The 14,391-nt window shown below is 41.5% G+C and overlaps 1 protein-coding gene and 1 pseudogene across 2 annotated transcripts in view; both read right to left on the reverse strand.

The window, feature by feature from the left end:
• Positions 1-1,776: 1,776 nt before the first annotated feature.
• LOC104656338 lies at positions 1,777-5,927 on the reverse strand (annotated as a pseudogene). The gene is made up of 2 exons (XR_004052531.1): positions 5,811-5,927; positions 1,777-2,693 (listed from the first exon to the last, which is right to left on the reverse strand). The product of XR_004052531.1 is annotated as a ferritin heavy chain pseudogene (transcript).
• A 1,130-nt stretch (positions 5,928-7,057) lies between these two features.
• The window catches only part of TBC1D9 (TBC1 domain family member 9), a 139,312-nt gene continuing 131,978 nt past the window's right edge, over positions 7,058-14,391 (reverse strand). The window contains exons 18-21 of the mRNA XM_010355931.2: positions 13,687-13,773; positions 10,587-10,661; positions 10,389-10,492; positions 7,058-9,198 (exon numbers count right to left, since the gene is read on the reverse strand). Of these exons, the coding sequence (XP_010354233.1) occupies positions 8,476-9,198; positions 10,389-10,492; positions 10,587-10,661; positions 13,687-13,773 (989 nt within the window). The 3' untranslated portion in view covers positions 7,058-8,475. The remainder of the gene's footprint in view (positions 9,199-10,388; positions 10,493-10,586; positions 10,662-13,686; positions 13,774-14,391) is intronic.

The raw sequence follows: 14,391 nt of genomic DNA on the forward strand, positions 1-14,391 counted from the left end.
CATTTTGGGAGGCTGAGGTGGGCAGATCATCTGAGGTCAGGAGTTTGAGTCTAGCCTGGTCAACATGGCAAAACCCTGTCTCTACTAAAAATACAAAACTTAGCCAGGTGTGGTGGTGTGCACCTGTAGTCCCAGCTACTTGGGAGGCTGAGGCAGGAGAATCACTTGAATCCCAGAGGTGGAGGCTGCAGTCAGCTGAGCTCATGCCAATGCACTCCAGCCAGGGTGACAGAATGAGACTCCATTTCAAAAAAAAAAAAAAAGAATAGGGGTCACAAGCAATTGGGAGGAATCAAGAATGACATACATTTCTGGCTTCAGTTCTACAGGGATATTGCTGTTATTAATTAACGAAGGAATAATAAAGGTATAATAAAGGGAAACGTTATGGGGAGAGAAGAGTCCAGTTTTTGAAGTGCATATAAGTTCAGGAAGTGAGAGCATTGTTGTGCCACTTGTTCATTGTCAATGCTGTTATTAGCCCATGACACAAAGCCTGGAACACCTAAGGCACTCAATACATGTAGACTAAATGAAACAGTTTCGGAGAGAAGCCTGAGCTGACTTAGTACTTGCGAGTCAGTAGTAGACAGATAGGGGCTGAAGTTATTGAAGTGGGTGCATTCTTTCAGGGCAAGCAATGAGAAAGGAGCACCTTGGGAAGATCCTTGTGGTGCCCATCATGTAAGAGGTAGGCAAAGGAAAGCAGCCCAGGAAAGTTCACGGTGAATTTATTAGAGAAACAAAGGGGGAATTGCAAAGATACTGGTGTCACAGACACCTTGAAAAGGAGGAGATAATTTTAATGAGGGAGTGTCAAAAGATCTAAACACCACAGAAAGAGGAAGTAAGTTAAGAATCAGGATCTATTGGGGTTAGCAATTAGGAAATCATTGTTGTCCTCAGCAAGAGTAGTTTCAGTGCAATGGTAAATCCATGCTGAAGTGCATTGAAGTTAGACTGGAAGAAATAGAGGTAGTAAGATAAGACCACTCTTTCATGTTTGGCTGTGATGCAGTTAGATAAGTCAATAATTAGTATGTTGCAAAGTTAAGGGATTGAGCAAATATTCTTAAAACCTGAGGCTATTGTGAAGAAGATGTTGAAGATAGAATAGGTTAAGAGTGCTGAATTTTCCTCCAACACGGAGGAAGGAGAAAAGTAGATTGCAGGTGCAGACACATTTGCACTTGATGGGCTCAGAGTTGAGAGTTGCAACTGATAGCTCCAATTATTTCTGTTAACCGAGAATCAAATTTTCATCTAAGAGGAAGCAGGTGTGGGATTAGGGGGTTCGATGAGACTAGTAAAGAATTAAAATAGTTATTTGGGGGATTAGGAAGATTGGATCAGAGACATAGAACAATCATGGATTGCTAATTGGCATTCAGGACCGATCTGAAGATAAAAATAAAACTGGAGTAGTATAAATCTATATCATGTAAATTTTTTCACCTCTAGCAGCGTCTGCTACTCAGTAGCCCAGATGTGAGTGCAGAAGGCAGATGCTTATAACAATTCCTGATTTGGGGTTTACAGAGTAACCATCACAGAGGACAGATGGCAGATACAGGGGATCCGGGCAAATTGAGTTGAGAGAGCTGAAAAGATACTGGTGGAAGAGATGACCACAGGATCATATCTCAATAGGAAAATCAGTGTGAGACCTCATGGATTAATAGAGGAGTTGAAGGACTAGAAGTGCTGTAGACAAGTGTCCCGGGAATGACAGAGCTGAAAAGGTATGAATTCATATTTATTTTCTTTTTTTTGGGGGGGTACCAAATTTCTTTATTTGAAGGAATGGTACAAATCAAAGAACTTAAGTGGATGTTTTGGTACAACTTATAGAAAAGGCAAAGGAAACCCCAACATGCATGCACTGCCTTGGTGACCAGGGAAGTCACCCCATGGCTATGGGGAAATTAGCCTGAGGCTTAGCTTTCATTATCACTGTCTCCCAGGGTGTGCTTGTCAAAGAGATACTCTGCCAAGCCAGATTCGGGTGCTCCCATCTTGCGCAAGTTGGTCACGTGGTCACCCAATTCTTTGATGGCTTTCACCTGCTCATTCAGGTAATGTGTCTCACAAATGGGGGTCATTTTTGTCAGTGGCCAGTTTGTGCAGTTCCAGTAGTGACTGATTCACATTTTTTTCCAAATGTAAAGCATACTTCATTGCATTCAGCCCGCTCTCCCAGTCGTCGTAGTCTGGTTTCTTAATCTCCTGAAGGAAGATTCGGCCACCTCGTTGGTTCTGCAGCTTCATCAGTTTCTCGGCATGTTCCCTTTCTTCATGAGATTGGTGAAGAAAGTATTTGGCAAAATTCTTCAAAGCCACATCATCGCGGTCAAAGTAGTAAGACATGGAAAACGTAGGAAGGTAGAGCTCCAGGTTGATCTAGCGGTTGATGGCGGCCTCTGAGTCCTGGTGGTAGTTCTGGCGCACCTGCGAGGTGGACGCGGTCGTCATGACCGAGGCTAAGGACAGGCGGCGGCGGCGGTGGCTGCGCGGGGCTGGAGCGGCGGCGGGGTCCTTGGGGCGGTCCGAGGACGCGGTGAAGAGGTGACGGAGGGCTGGCTATGGGCGGCCGGCCAGGATGGAGGACGAGCGCCGGGTTCCGTCCAAGCACTGTTGAAGCAGGAAACCCCGACGACTCTTGGCGAAGAACGTCTCCGTAAGAGTTCGTATTTCTAAGACTCTCAGCGAAGAACGTCTCGGTATGAGTTCATATTTCTAAGACACAGCAGGGGATGGAAAAATCACAGGAATCCAGGAAATCAAGGTTAAAGTGTTTTCTGGGTTCTTGGTTTAGATGTAGAAGTTCCCTGAATGATAGAAAAAACTGGGGCAGAAAGGAAATTTATGAGCTAGATGCTAAAATATTTAGTGAACATCCAAGAAGGCCCAGGAAAACCCAGAAGGATGGTCGATGTGGCAGAATAGGGGAGGACAACAATTCTTTGACATGTCTCTCATTGAGAAGTAGGATCCATCCCCCTTTCTGAGTCTTACCTGGCCTGTGCCTGCTTTGACTGTTAGGATATGATGGATGTGCCCCTCTGCTCCTTTCAGGCCTCAGAAGTGAGGATAGATGAAAAAGTCATCATCAACTCTTACTTGGGTTCCTGCAGTGACCTCCTAAGTGGTCTACCTGCTTCTATCCTTGTGCTTCTACTTATTGTCATGAGAGTGGCCAGAATTACTGTTAAAGCCTTGGTTGGGTCAGGTCTCTCCTCTGCTCAGAACCCTTCAGTGGCTGCCATCTCCCTCAGAGTTAAGGGCCATCTTGTCATTGGTTCCTTATTACCTCTCTACTGTCATTGCCCGCCATCTCACCTCACTCACTCTGCTCCATCCACAGCATCCTTGATGTCCCTCAAACTTACCAGGCGCACTCACACCTCCGGGCCTTTGTGCTTGCAGTTTCTTCTGTCTGCAAAGCTCTTCCTCCAGTCATCTCATCTGCATGGCTCGCTCCTTCGGCTTTTACTAAACAGTCACCTTCTGTGAAAGGTCTTCACGAATCACCCCATCTAAAATTTCACCACCTTCCCAAGCCCAGCATTTCTAACCTTGGTTCCCCACTGTTTGTTCTATTGCATATGCCACTAACATAACAGATATGGTACTTATCTTGCTTATAGTCTGTCTCCCTTATTAAAATAGAATTTCCCTTAAGGACAATGATTGTTTTTGGTCATTGTCATTTGCTGCTGTACTCTCAGTGCCTAAAACAGTATCTCACATAGTAGGTGGTCAATAGTCATGAAATGAATTAATTCACCAGACCTATTCTAGGACTCAAAAGATTATTTCCAGGCCAATCGTAGGAGGTGGCATGAATCTAGCTGATACTTTCTCCTTTAGGTATTCTAAGAGCTACAGGATTTAGCTTTGCAGAGTTCTTCTGGTTTCTCTGTGAAGGGTGAGAGGAGGAAGTAGTTATGAATCCAGGAAGCCCTAATAATCTACAGCTTGGCCCTCTGCCGTCTGCCCCACATAAAGAGAATCCTAGTCTTAGTCTACTCTACTCACTTGTGTCTAACGATAAACTCCCTTGTCTGACTCCTGTGCTTTCCTTTTAAAGAATTAGACTGTCAAGAGCACGTTAAACAAAAGGCACAGGGCTCTAAATATTACGTAAAGGAGTCATTTTAAAGCAGAAAATAGTATGAAATACTTTCTACTCCACACATCAATTGTTATTCTTTTCAGGTTAGAAGTTGAATCTGTAACAAAAGAGCCTTTTTACAGGATGGGTAATGATAAATACACAACCAGAGGAGCCCTTAACCGGAAGTGGAAATAAAGCAGCTGCCAACACCTCCACTTCAGTTTCCCTGCTAGGCTCAAGAAGCAGAATCTCTTTAAGTTCAGGTTCCTAGACAAAGCTTCAGCTGGAGACCAGACCAAGGTTACTCTACCGAGATTGGGAGGTTCCTATAGAGTCTCTGTGGCCAGGAAAGTGAGGAGGAGAAGCCTCACCACCCTTCCTAAAGAGGTTTGCCCTGAAGAGGGCAGGCTGCAGGATTTGCCCTGTGCCCAGAAGCCAGGGTACTCGGCCTGCACTCCCTTGGTGGGGGTGAGGACGCTGTTGGAACATGAGCCTCCTTATTGCCCGTGGCTCTCTTTGTGGTACTACTACATGGCTTATCCTGCTCCTCCCTAGAATCAGCTTCGAAGTGGTGCTGAAGCAGTGATATCCTTAGATCTGTGGTTTCTCTAGCATCATCCCTTCCCTGCATCCACACTCTGCATGGTTTGCTTTGTTCCTTTTCTGTAGCAGTAGCTTTCTCTTTTGCTTGTTCTTATATGAAAGCTCCATTGAGGCCAGGACCCAGTGCTCTGGAGCAGGAACGTCACTGGGATATAGACACTGAACCCTTCATCTGCACTGGTGTCATCATTATCATATTAGCATGGGAAGGACTGACAGAGCTGGGGGTAAAGTGGCCAGAGAAGATGATAAAGCCTGGGTGCGGTGGCTCATGTCTGTAATCCCAGCACTTTGAGAGGCCAACGTGGGTAGATCACTTGAGGTCAGGAGTTTGAGACCAGCCTGGCCAACATGGTGAGATACTCGTCTCTACTGAAAATACAAAAATTAGCTGGGCATGGTGGCAGGCACCTGTAATCCCAGCTACTCAGAGGCTGAGGCAGGAGAATTGCTTGAACCTGGAGGCAGAAGTTGCAGTGAGCAGAGACTGTGCCATCACACCCCAGCCTGGGTGACAAAAGCAAAACTCCGTCTCAAAAACAAAAACAAAAAACAAAACAAAACCAAAAACCCCACAAAACAAACACCCCCCTACGCCCCCCCCCCAAAAAAAAAACAGATAAGATGGTAAATCACAAGTTGAAATCAAAGAGAATAATCCATGGAGACACGAAAAGTATGTAACACAACCATGAACAACTAGAAATGTATCACCTGCCTTCTGGAATCTGAGGGCAAAATGATTCCCCCAGGGTGTTCTTCTGATGTAGTGAATGAGCTGATGAGCCTATTTGTCTCATAGACTAAGCTGGAAATTTCAACTCAAGGGTTCAGGCTCCTCCCTGTGCATCCTTTAGAAGTAAACACAGACTAAAACCTGCCATTATGTAGTATATTGCTGCTGTGATGAAAAGCACTATGATGTGTTTGAACGAATAAGGACAAGACTGCAACAGAAATCTCAGCACATTAATAGAGACATAGGCTTTCAGAGGGACTTGCTGCTCATTTACTGTCTCTTTCTTAATGATAATGGAAAATGCTGGCTCCTCTTCTTTATCCAGGGCTACACATTTAAACACACTCTTACTTCCCACTCAATCCTATCTTTGATTTTGGCAAAGTACAGATGGGCGAGAGTATTAGATTTTGCAGTTATTTCTTGAGGCATATTTAAGACCTCAAAGGTAAAAACACATCGAGTCATGTGTAACAATGAGTCCAATAAATGACTAGCTACTTGATTAAACCAAATGGCATTATAGCATGCTAATAAGGATTAAACAGAGGAATTTTCACTGTTACTACTTACGTGGAATGAGTATTTTTTTTTTTGTTAACTTTTATTTTAGGTTCAAGGGTACATGTGAAGGTTTGTTATATAGGTAAACTAGTGTCATGGGGGTTTGTTGTACAGATTATTTTGTCACCCAGGTACTAAGCCTATTAACCAATAGTTATCTCTTTCTGCTCCTCTCCCTCCACCCACCCTCCACCCTCCACCCTCAAGGAGGCCTCAGTGTGTGTTGTTCCCTTCTCTGTGTCCATGTGTTCTCATCACTTAGCTCCCACTTACAAGTGAGAACATGCGGTATTTGGTTTTCTGTTCCTGCATTAGTTTGCTAAGGATAATGGCCTCCAGCTCCATCCATGTTCCCATAAAATACATGATCTTGTTTTTTATGGCTGCATAGTATTCCATGGTGTATATGTACCACATTTTCTTTATTCAATGTCATTGATGGGCATTTAGACTGATTCCATGTCTTTGCCATTGTGAACACTGCTGTAATGAACATTCATGTGCACGTGTCCTTAGAGCAGAATGATTTATATTCCTCTGGGTGTATTCCCAGTAATGGCATTGCTGGGTCGAGTGCTAGTTGTTTTTAGCTCTTTCAGAAATTGCCACATTGCTTTTTACAATGGTTGAACTAATGTACACTCCCACCAACAGTGTATTTGTGTTGTTTTCTTTGCAACCTTGTCAACATCTGTTCTTTTTTGACTTTTTAATGATAGCCATTTTGACTGGTGTGAGATGGTATCTCATTGTGGTTTTGAAGACAGACATGGAACCAACAAGTATATTTTAAAAAGTTCAATATCATTGATCATTAGGGATAAGCATTTTAAGTTAGATAACTGATAACAATTATATTCCTTATTTTAAATATAGTCATTGATATACTACAAATTGTATTTGTCTCTATATGTTTGCCTACAAAATTTATTTAATCAAAATGGTTGCCGAATACAATTTCCCCTGCAAAAGTTGTGAAAAGAATAATGTTATTGCCTTAGGCAGGAACTCAAACACAAAGATAAAAAGCTATATCTGAGTATTTGATGTATTTTATTTGTTCACATTTAGCCTACTTGAGGTTAGCACTACTTCATTTGACAGTTTAAAAATCATCCTGTAAACAGAATAAAAAACAGCAGCAATAGCTAAAACAGGGACACAATGTATAATAAAATAAAGGAATGTGTTGAAAGGAATATTCCAAAGAAGCAAAGGAAATGAGACCATGATTATGAATTCAACAATCGAAAGAAAAAATCGTCCAACATCTGTAAAAAGCAAAATCATAACAGTAATAAAAAAGAAGCAAGAATTCAAAGTGCAGGTGCGCTAGTTTTCATTTCCACATCCATTCAGGAAATAGAGCATACTATTCTTTTATATAAAGTGACAAGTTCTGTTTTTAAAACATTCAGTTACATTATCTTGCAGATTTTTTTTTCAGTTTACGTTATCTCTACATTGATTTAATGGAAAGATGGTCATATGCGATATGTGGTATAAATTTTTTCAATCTATGGAGAATACGGAAATGGTAAAGTTGACTGTTTTACTTATGCTTTCTTTTTGCAGTAAGAAGCTAAACATCCAGTATCAGAAACATCAGTACTTTTACTCTTTCAAAAACAAAAGCAAAGCAAAAACAAAAACCTGTCATGAGCCCTCTGTCTTTGCTGCTACTTTCAGATTCTCTGTGACAAAAGACTGTTACTTTTCACTGAATTCCAATGAGTTGATGTAAATAATCAGAACAATTTCTTAAATGCAAAATTGGTCTGGTATCTGTCTAAATTGATCAAATACAAGTGTTATTTTGGAATCATGTAAAAATCACTTACTTTCATAACTGTTTAGAACCCCAAATGTTTTCCCTTTGAAGGGGAACATCTGTGGAATATGATTTTGAATAGAGGACTTTTATGAAATATATTTCAAATCTTAAAAATATTTTTAATACTTCCTAAAGTGGTATAGGATTTACCCTCGCTGACGATGCCTTCCATTTAAGAACAGTCTTGTATTTGTGGCTTTTCATTTTCCTTATAGCTCTAATTTTATTTTAAAAGCCTGAATACACAAATGACTGCTTCCTTACTTAGCATTAAACGGTACTATTTTTTAAACCATGTATACAGCTCAACAGCAAGATTAATAAGTTATAATACACACATATCACTGACAGAGTCATCTGTTTTTTAGAATTCACTAAATAAACTGTATTCTGGTAAATCCCCTCCCCGAAACAAGAGTGTACTGTACCTACATTGAGGTGTTTAAATATTTCTCCAACAGTTTTCATTGTATTACATTATGAAAACACTAGGCTTCAAGCCAGGTACTAATAAATATTTAATTTAAAAGAAAGAAAGAAAAAAAAAACTCAACACAGAAGAACATAAAAAAGTCCCTCCCCTCCCTGTCCTCCCACTCCCCCGGGAAGGTGTCCGTGTCAGCCGGACATGGCAGAGATTTCATAGTCACTGGCTGAGGTGAGGGGCTTGCCCATCATCCGGATGTTTTTTGCACTGGTAATCCTGGCCATCATGCACACGGGCTTGTCAAAGTACTTGACCAGGGCAGGCTCAGTTAAGAGGGAGGCCAGGAACTGCTCGAAGGTGATGGCCCAGTCCCGGTCCAGGCTGGTGCTCCGGGGCAGTGCCGCTGTGCCCTGGCCACTCCGCACCAGGACCGTGTCCTCTCCGATGTCCTCGCAGTGCAGCTTGTCTTCCTCGTGGGAGCCGGCACTCAGCACCGAGTATGAGGACATGGAGCTGTCGTCCTTGGTGTCATCGTCAGAGATCAGCATGGAGGAGCAGGCCCCGTTGTCCCGGGGCGAGGAGTCCTCCAGCTTGATGTCCTCCATTTGTCCTCCCAGGGAGTGTTCCTCGCTGTCGGGGGCCAGGCTGGCTGGCAGGGGCTCAACAGACTCCACCACGTAAGGCTGGCCTGGCCCCTTCTTGGGGAAGAGCACGCCTGGGATGCCCTGGTGGCAGGACGGCCCACTGCCTCCGCTCCCGCCCTCCTTTGCAGGCTGGGCCACAAACAGCTTGCCGACCTCGCCAATCTCCAGCAGGAGGCTGGTCACTGCTGCCGTGGCATGGTACAGCTCCTGCTCATTGGGGTCTTCGCTGAACATGTTATACATTGTCTTACACAGTTCAATGAACTGCCCCTGAAAAAAGATTTGGAAAAACACAATGTGAAATCTTCAGGGAGCAGAGAGGCAGGACTGAAGTGGATTGAAAAGCCATTTAAATGGGAATGCCTAAAGATCCCTGGAAAGTCCTCCGCCTAGGCAGGATGGACATGTTTAAAGTCTCTTATTGATGTTTCCATTTTTAATTTTTAATTTTTATTTCTTTTTGAGACAGGGTTTCTCTTTGTCGCCCAGGCTGGAGTACAGTGGTGCAATCACGGTTCACTGCAGCTTCAACCTCCTGGGCTCACGTGATACTCCCACCTCAGCCTATGCTCCGCTAATCTTTGCATTTTTTGTAGAGATAGGGTTTCGCCATTTTACCCAGGCTGGTCTTGTACTCCTGGGCTAAGTGATCCTCCTGCCTTGGCCTCCCAAAGTGCTGGAATTACAGGCGTGAGCCACTACACCCAGCTTATTTTCCCATTTTTTTAATTTGAAAAATTTCAAACATCTATGAAAGTCGGAATGAAAAAGTAAATATCCATGTACAGCTCACCTAGAGTCAAGAAGGACTATGTCATACATTTGTCTCAGTAACTTTTTTCTTGTTCTCTTTTTCCTTTTGAAACATCTTAAGGAAATCTGAGACTCATCTCTTCTCATGTCTACACACTTTAGCATGCACCTCAATTTTTCCAAGGTAAGCTCCAATCCCTCCTCCCACGACGCATGCCCCATCTCCCCGGACAGAAGTAATGCGTTAATGCTTTCAGTCTCCACCCAGATGATTTCTGTTCTCTGATTACAAAACTTAGCATTTTCAGCCTATAATTCTTTATATTGTTTTTTTCTTCCTCATTTCACCAGGTTTTTAAGGAAAATGTGCAGACGCCTTTATAGCTAAGCACAGTGATCTGAAAACAGCATGTGCTTGTCTTTCGAGTATCTGAGGGTATTTTTAATGATTGGAATAAGATACATTTCCTCTCGAAATGGAATACGTTGTGGTTCACATTTCCTCTGAGGAAGTCATTCTCTCACAATGGAGCATATTTTTGATGCATAAATACATATGCACAAAATATGTCCAAACAGATACTAATTAACTGTCCCAAAGTTATTATTTTTGAGGGGCACTGAGTCCACATTTATGGATGACTTTTCAGTCATAGAAAAAAGAGCGACCAGGTTTGAAGTGAATGATTTGAACTTTAAGCACTTACCTGATTTAATTTGGGTAAATCCTTTGCATTCTTTGACTTAGATTTATTTTCTGGAGTCCACAGTCTCAAATAATTACGATTTTCTTGGGAATTTGCTCTCTTCCCTACAACCCAAATGTCAAGAAGTAAGTGCTTACAGGCCAAAAAGCAAGTGTACAACCAGCAAGAAGGTAAACATATAGAAGAGAATATCCGTACCTTTGTCCGGCTTTAGGCTCACTGTAACGAAGCCATCATCTGCGCCCTGTTTGCTTCTGCTATCCAATCCAACAACTACCAAGAAATAGTTCAGAAGAAAAAAGTAGAATGTTATATAATATGACCATGGAATTAGCATTTGTAGTGGAAAATAGAAGACTCTCTAGGTAGGGTTGCCTGATTTAGCAAACAAACAAAAAACTCCCCAAAACAAAATAAAACATTCAGTTAAATTTCAATTTCAGACAAACAACAAATTTTTTGGGGGGATAAGTGTAACCCTGTCATTAGAGGGGACATACTTGTATTAAGAAAATTATTTTATATCTGAGATTCAAATTTTACTACATGTCCCATTATTTTATTTGACAACACTATCTCCAGATAAAGGACCTCTGCAGAATTCTTTCTCACAGCTTGGGTTCAGTGTACAATAAAAAATTAATGGAGGGCCAACCACTGTGGCTCATACCTGTAATCCCAACACTTTGGAAGGCTGAGGTGGGCAGATCACTTGAGGTTAGGGGTTCGAGACCATCCTGACCAACATGGTAAAACCCTGTTTCTACTAAAAATACAAAAATCAGCCGGATGTGGTGGCATGTGCCCGTAATCCCAGCAACTCGGGAGACTGAGGCAGGAGAATTACTTAAACCCAGGAGGCAGAGGTTGCAGTGGGCAGAGATGGTGCCATTGCACTCCAGCCTGGGCAACTAGAGCAAAACTCCATCTCAAAAAAAAAAAATTAATGGGATAATGCCACATAGACTTCAGCACTTAAAAAATGGTAGTGCTTGCCCCCATGAATGTTGATTTCTCTCCTGTCTTTTCTATATTATCATTTAACTTTGCATATATGAGACTGATTTTTTTGCCAGACCCTGCAAAAGATCAGTAATTCACTCTTTCAAGGAAATTAAAATCTATGTTGGTAGAAGAGAGAAAAAAATTATTTTTGCTAAAATGTTATATGCTATAAAACTACTTCAGATTTATAATTTGGTACTTCAAAAATAAGACTTTTAAGGAACCCACTTGTAACTGTTTCGTCTTCTTAAAACAAGACATTACAGGGCACACAGGGACTTCAAAACAGAGAGGTGTACAATGCCCTCAGTTTCCCATGCACTTTGTTGGCTGTTAGGGTGCATTCCAGCACTTCCTCAACCACCCAAAGCTGGCTGGTCAGCCAGATATGTGGCCTTCACTATACTATGGGTCAAGGTAATCTCAGCAGCTTTGAAGACACAGTGAGGAAAGTGTACTATATATCGTTGGGAAATTCCTCCCCTCTGAATGTTGCAAATGATGTAGGAAACAAGTAGATATTTAAAAAATATTTAATGTATGGTAAGTCCATGCAGTGGATACTATATAGCCATCTAAAAACCACGTTTTCAAAGAAATTTTAATGACAAAGTAATATTCTCACTGGATTTTAAGTAAAAAAAAAAGCAGGTTACAAAACTGTATAGGTAGTTTGACTCCAGTTATAGATATATACAATTTGTGTATAATTTGAAAACAAAATTGAAATATTTCAAGGTTAGTTATTAGTTATCTTTCTACAGTAAGATTTTAAGACAGCTTTGGCTTACTTATTTTACCTGTATCTTAAACATTTTCACGCAAAGCAATAGTACTTTTGGCATTGGAAAACCTTCTTCAAAAAGCATCTTTCAATGATATTACACGCTATTGGCATGTGACCATTCCTGAAGCATTTCTAAAACAAGAGACTCCCTTTCTGAGATGAATGTCTACTAAGAAATGTGTGAACATTTTGTAGCTAGAATGTGACTGCTAATGATATTAGGTTGGTGAAAAGTAATTGCAGTTTTTGTCATTACTTTCAATATATAATATTAAGACTACATATGATGCACTAAGGCACTATGCAAAAAGTCTTATTACATTATCTTATTAGGTCCTAATTACACCCAATATGATAGTGTCATCTCCATTCTCTACACAAGGAAACTGAGGCTCACATGGGAACCCCCCTGCACTCACCTAGATAACAATATACATAGCTAGTGTTCTGTCCAAAGCTCCTACCCTCAACTTGTATTGCCAGTCATAAGACTGAGCCTGGCTTACTCCCTCTACAAAAATCACTTTGGTGCTTACAGTCTAAAAGCAGCTCTATATTGTGCTTATCTGGGGATGGCAAAACTTAAGAGGCAAAAGAACCCAGGAGAAGCCTACATTTACTTTTGGACTTAGGTGAGTTGATAAAGTTGACCTAATGATGAATTAGAAGGTGGGTAACTTACTACAGTAGCAAGCCAAAAGACAATGCTAGATTAATGTAAGACAAAACAGTATATGACTTAATATATAAATTTGGAGACATATATGAGTTGAATCACATCTTTGTAGACCTATCGTCCATGGAGAGCAGGGTTCAGCATACATCTTCTGTAAAGGACCACACAGTGAATACTTTAGGCTTTGTAGGTCATACTGTCTCTGTTTTAGCCACTCAATTCCGCAGCATGAAAACAGCCATAGGCAATACATATATAAATGAGCTTGGCTGTCTTCCAACAAACCTATTTATAGGCACTGAAGTTTCTATTTCATATACTTTTCATGTGGCAAAAATATTTTACTTTTGATTTTTAAAAACCATTTAAAACTGTAAAAAACCATTCTTAGTTCACAGGCTATAAAACCTAGGTGGTGGGCTGGATTTGGCCCCTGGCCCATAGTTTGCTAATTTCTGCTACAGAGCAAACACAGATATAAGAGAATGCTTTCTGACAGAAATGCTAGTTCCAATTCTGGATGGCTGCCTAACAGGATATTATTATTAATGAGGCTGATCCTAGCAGAGAGAGGGCAGCAAAGCATATAACTCTACAGGACACAAGTGTCCTAATCTACTGGGAAATAATGTACATAGTTCCTTCAGTGGGCCGAGGTACCTGCTGCCCAATAGTTGCTTAATCTCAAAAATTGGAAAGGAAAGTAACCAATTAGGCAACCTTATTTACATACATCTTTGATTGACTAGCTTTGGAGGAAAGTCTTTTTCCAATAACGGAGGGCTCCGTAGAAAACAAATATAGTATCTTTGGTGAGAAAAGTCACTTACCATGTGTACACTCTGGGGTGATATCTTCAAAGAAGTACTGAGTTGCTTCAAAAGCAGAATCTGGCTCATCTTGATCAGAGGATGGCTCTAGGGAGGGGAGGAAACATAATTCTCATATTGGTAGGGCCATGAACCAGTGAAAGTATGCTTAATCATTAAATGAAATGACATAAGTGGGGATGAAAGGCTAAAGTTACAAAGGTGGGATGGGGCGTTGAGTGCCTACTGCCTCTAAACCTTAGTGGTCACATCACTGGGGGGCCTTGAGTGCCTACTGTCTCTAAACCTTAGTGGTCACATCACTGGGGGGCCTTGAGTGGCTACTGCCTCTAAACCTTAGTGGTCACATCACTGGGGGGCCTTGAGTGGCTACTGCCTCTAAACCTTAGTGGTCACATCACTGGGGGGCGTTGAGTGCCTACTGTCTCTAAACCTTAGTGGAAGGGGTCACTCCCTTTCTAACTCCATCTTCCCTTTTAACAACCCCACACCAAAGTGTTCCTTCATATTTTCTGTGGTATGAACAATTTTCCAAGTTGTATGGAATAACGCTTTATCAACAAAATTTTAGGAAACCGTATGCTATAAAGAGAATTCCCAAATCTAGTTTTATCCTACCTCTACTGTTAGTGTCAATTTCATCTCATTTTTAAAAGTATTTGCTAGATAGATCCCAGCTGGTACCAACCTTGTTTAAAATTGAAC

The sequence above is a fragment of the Rhinopithecus roxellana genome, chromosome 2 (assembly GCF_007565055.1).
Source record: "Rhinopithecus roxellana isolate Shanxi Qingling chromosome 2, ASM756505v1, whole genome shotgun sequence".
Lineage (NCBI taxonomy): Eukaryota > Metazoa > Chordata > Mammalia > Primates > Cercopithecidae > Rhinopithecus > Rhinopithecus roxellana.